This window comes from Chenopodium quinoa, unplaced genomic scaffold (genome assembly GCF_001683475.1).
Source record: "Chenopodium quinoa cultivar QQ74 unplaced genomic scaffold, ASM168347v1, whole genome shotgun sequence".
In the NCBI taxonomy this organism is placed as follows: domain Eukaryota; kingdom Viridiplantae; phylum Streptophyta; class Magnoliopsida; order Caryophyllales; family Amaranthaceae; genus Chenopodium; species Chenopodium quinoa.
This window is the reverse complement of record NW_018745395.1, coordinates 1,652,735-1,656,043: the sequence shown is the minus strand read 5'-3', so window position 1 is coordinate 1,656,043 and position 3,309 is coordinate 1,652,735. Positions and strand designations below refer to the sequence as shown.

At 31.3% G+C, this 3,309-nt stretch overlaps 1 protein-coding gene across 1 annotated transcript in view; it reads left to right on the top strand.

Annotated features, from left to right (window-relative positions):
- The first annotated feature begins 1,863 nt into the window (after positions 1 to 1,863).
- Positions 1,864 to 3,309, top strand: part of LOC110712995 (1-aminocyclopropane-1-carboxylate oxidase 1-like) — a 2,682-nt gene continuing 1,236 nt past the window's right edge. Inside the window, exons 1-3 of the mRNA XM_021891454.1 lie at positions 1,864 to 2,002; positions 2,540 to 2,763; positions 2,876 to 3,305. Of these exons, the coding sequence (XP_021747146.1) occupies positions 1,901 to 2,002; positions 2,540 to 2,763; positions 2,876 to 3,305 (756 nt within the window). The 5' untranslated portion in view covers positions 1,864 to 1,900. The remainder of the gene's footprint in view (positions 2,003 to 2,539; positions 2,764 to 2,875; positions 3,306 to 3,309) is intronic.

Genomic DNA, 3,309 nt, shown 5'->3' with positions numbered 1-3,309 from the left:
TTTGTTCCTGGACGGGTAGTGACTGATGCGGCTAATCGGAAGCGGGTGAAGTATGATTCTAGTTGTCGAGCAATAGGATATGGCTTCCTTCCTTTCTCTTTCTCTTCTCTTGGGGAGTTAGAAAAGGAGGTTGTTGCATTGCTGAAGCGGATCCAGAAGTTTTCGAAGACTCGGGACATTGGGGCGCGTGCTGCAGATCATATCTTTACTAGAATCGGCTTTTCAATAGCTAGAGGAGTGGGGGCCCAGATTGTTTCTCGGCTTCCCACTAATTTTCTATAGGTTGTATAACTTTGTATGTTTTTGAGATTAATAATAATAATAATAATAATAATAATAATTTTCAATATGTAGTCTATGTGTGAGAAGATTTGAACAATGTTTTTCTCAACTGAATTAAGTTTTAAGGGCTTTCATTTTTAATAACTATCTAAATTATATGTTACTCTCTTACAAAATTATTTCTTTTTTCATATATACGAACTAATTAGTCCTTTCACTTTAAGTTTAATTTGCTACTATATTACTCAAACTAAACTTGTGAATGTTCATTATATTTTCATTTCACGTTTCAATATTATTGGTACCATGTTTAATCAATATAATCCTCAAACTCTTATTTCCACGCAAAACTTAAATCGAATGAAGAAACTACTATGTAATTCATTAGCAATAACAATGCCCATTGGAAGTGAGACTCCCAGTTTTTGACTTAAGAGTGGTTTTACTTTTTAGTCTACATTCACAAATTAACAATTTAGACTTAGTTGCAAATTGCAATTAAGGAATTAAGATAATGACTCAAGTAGTCAAGTGCTTCTATACCTATCAACTAAAGTAAGTCGTTACTCGTTAAGGCTTATTGGTTTAGGCCAAATTATTGCTCACTTTTTTTTTTTAATCATGAAATCGTATTAAAAAATCAATTTTGTGTCTTTGATTTTTGTAGTCCAATGAATTTGTGACCACTTTTCGCATATTCCGAAAATTACAAGCTACTTATATTAACAAATAAATTTTACCGTATTATAAAACCAAAATTAATTTAGGCCAGTGAAAGTTAAACTAATAACATTACTCAATCACTTTAACAAAAATCAAAACAACAACTAACAAATACATGAAACTATAACTTCAAATTTTTGAATCCAAATATGACTTGTGTTATAATAACCGCAAGAAAAATTCGAAAAACAAACAAGTACATTCAAAATTTTGTGATTAAGATCAATCACGATTAGCTAGCTACGTCCCTGAGCATAGAATGTTTTATGAATCTCAAGACTTTGATCCATGGTTGTTTATAGGGATTGGAAACAAATCAATTCAAGACATATTCTAACAACTTATTTGTCGTAAAGTTAAATATACATATAGTACAACCTTACAGATTGATATAACCTATTCAACCCAATAATGAATAACAGTAATATTATAAAAAAAAATTCAATTAGCTAGCTTAGAAATCTAGACAACTAATTTAAATAAATAACTTAGACTTTCTAACATAATAGTACCATTTAAATAATAAACGTATGTATTAGGTAAAGTTTAATGGATTTTTTTGTTTGGTAGAATTACCAATTACGTTAATTTAAAGACGTAGAACAAGGAGGATGTCACCCAAGTTACAGTTGAATTTAAAACAATATTTTACAGTACCATTGCAACTACCTTAACGAAGAATCTAACACCCCAAAGATCACGGTAAATAAATAAATTATTTGTGTGTTCATTTTTAGTACTACTGTATATAAAAGTTATTTTATATTAAGGAGTACAAAAAATATAATATAAAAAAAAAAAAAAAAAAGGTTGATTTATTCCTATAAATACCCCTCAAAGTTACACTATGTCAATTCATTATCTCTAGGACTAATAAGATAACTAAAGAGAGAAAATGGAGATACCAACCATAAACTTTGGTCAGCTTGAAGGTGAGAAAAGAGGTGAAACAATGGCACTTTTACATCATGCCTGTGAAAAATGGGGATTTTTCCAAGTAAGTTGAATTTATTTTTTTTTGAATAAATATCATAAAATAATAGCGATATATTTGATAATGTCTCTTAGATCGTACTAAAATCATGCGTTCATAAATTTTGTGCGTGTATTATATATATGCTTGATATACGGGAAAATATATGTTGAATTGATGACATAATATGATATAGTTTTCGTTATAGAAAATATGCCTGATATTTTATTGATTAGTTATAGTCTAATCAGTCTATATTACACAATACATAAGCTTAAACTCACTAATAAACAAGATTAAAATGTAACGAAACTTAATGAAGATTGATTTTTATAAGTTTACAACAATTAATAGCATAACTGCATAAGTGATTCAACTTTGTTACATGATACATATACAAGTCCCAAAGATAGTCCCCCTGTTATTTTAAATTTGTTACGGATTTGGATGGTGATTGTCTCGCTAAAAAGTCAAAACATGAAGAAGATAGGGGAGCGGATATATTCATTTATGCAATTCAGATTGATAGATTAAAATGGGTGTGAATTGTTACATTTTCAGATAGAAAATCATGGCATAGACAAGGAGTTGATGGAAAAAGTGAAGCAATTCATCAATATATATTATGAAGAAAAATTGAAAGATGGCTTCTTCAAGTCAGATATTAGCAAGGCTTTGGAGAACAAGGAGAATGCTTCTAACAGAGATTGGGAAAGCAGCTTCTTCATTTGGCATCGCCCCGAGTCTAACATAAATAAATTTGCTGATTTCTCTGAAGATTTCCGGTTAGTAAACAAATTATATATTCATACAAACTTCATTTATTCATAGTGTGAGTTTAACAAAATCTGTCAGAATCATCAGCTAAATGGTAAAATCTTTGCTTATGATCTGCAGGAAAACGATGGAGATTTACGTCAATCAGCTAGTTAAGGTTGCTGAAAAACTATCCGAGCTAATGTGTGAAAATCTTGGACTAGAAAAAGACCACATAAAGAAAACATTCTCAGGAATCAAAGGCCCTGCAGTAGGAACAAAAGTGGCTAAATACCCTGAATGTCCGAACCCTGAACTTGTCAGAGGCCTCCGCGAGCACACTGATGCAGGCGGAATCATTCTGTTACTGCAAGATGATCAAGTTCCAGGCCTCGAGTTTTTCAAAGATGGTAAATGGTTTAAGATACCGCCTTCTAAGAACAACACGATCTTTATCAATACAGGGGATCAGATCGAAGTGCTTAGCAATGGAAGGTATCAGAGCATTCTGCATCGCGTTATGACAGGAAAATGTGGAAGCAGATTGTCTGTTGCTACGTTTTACAATCCTGCAG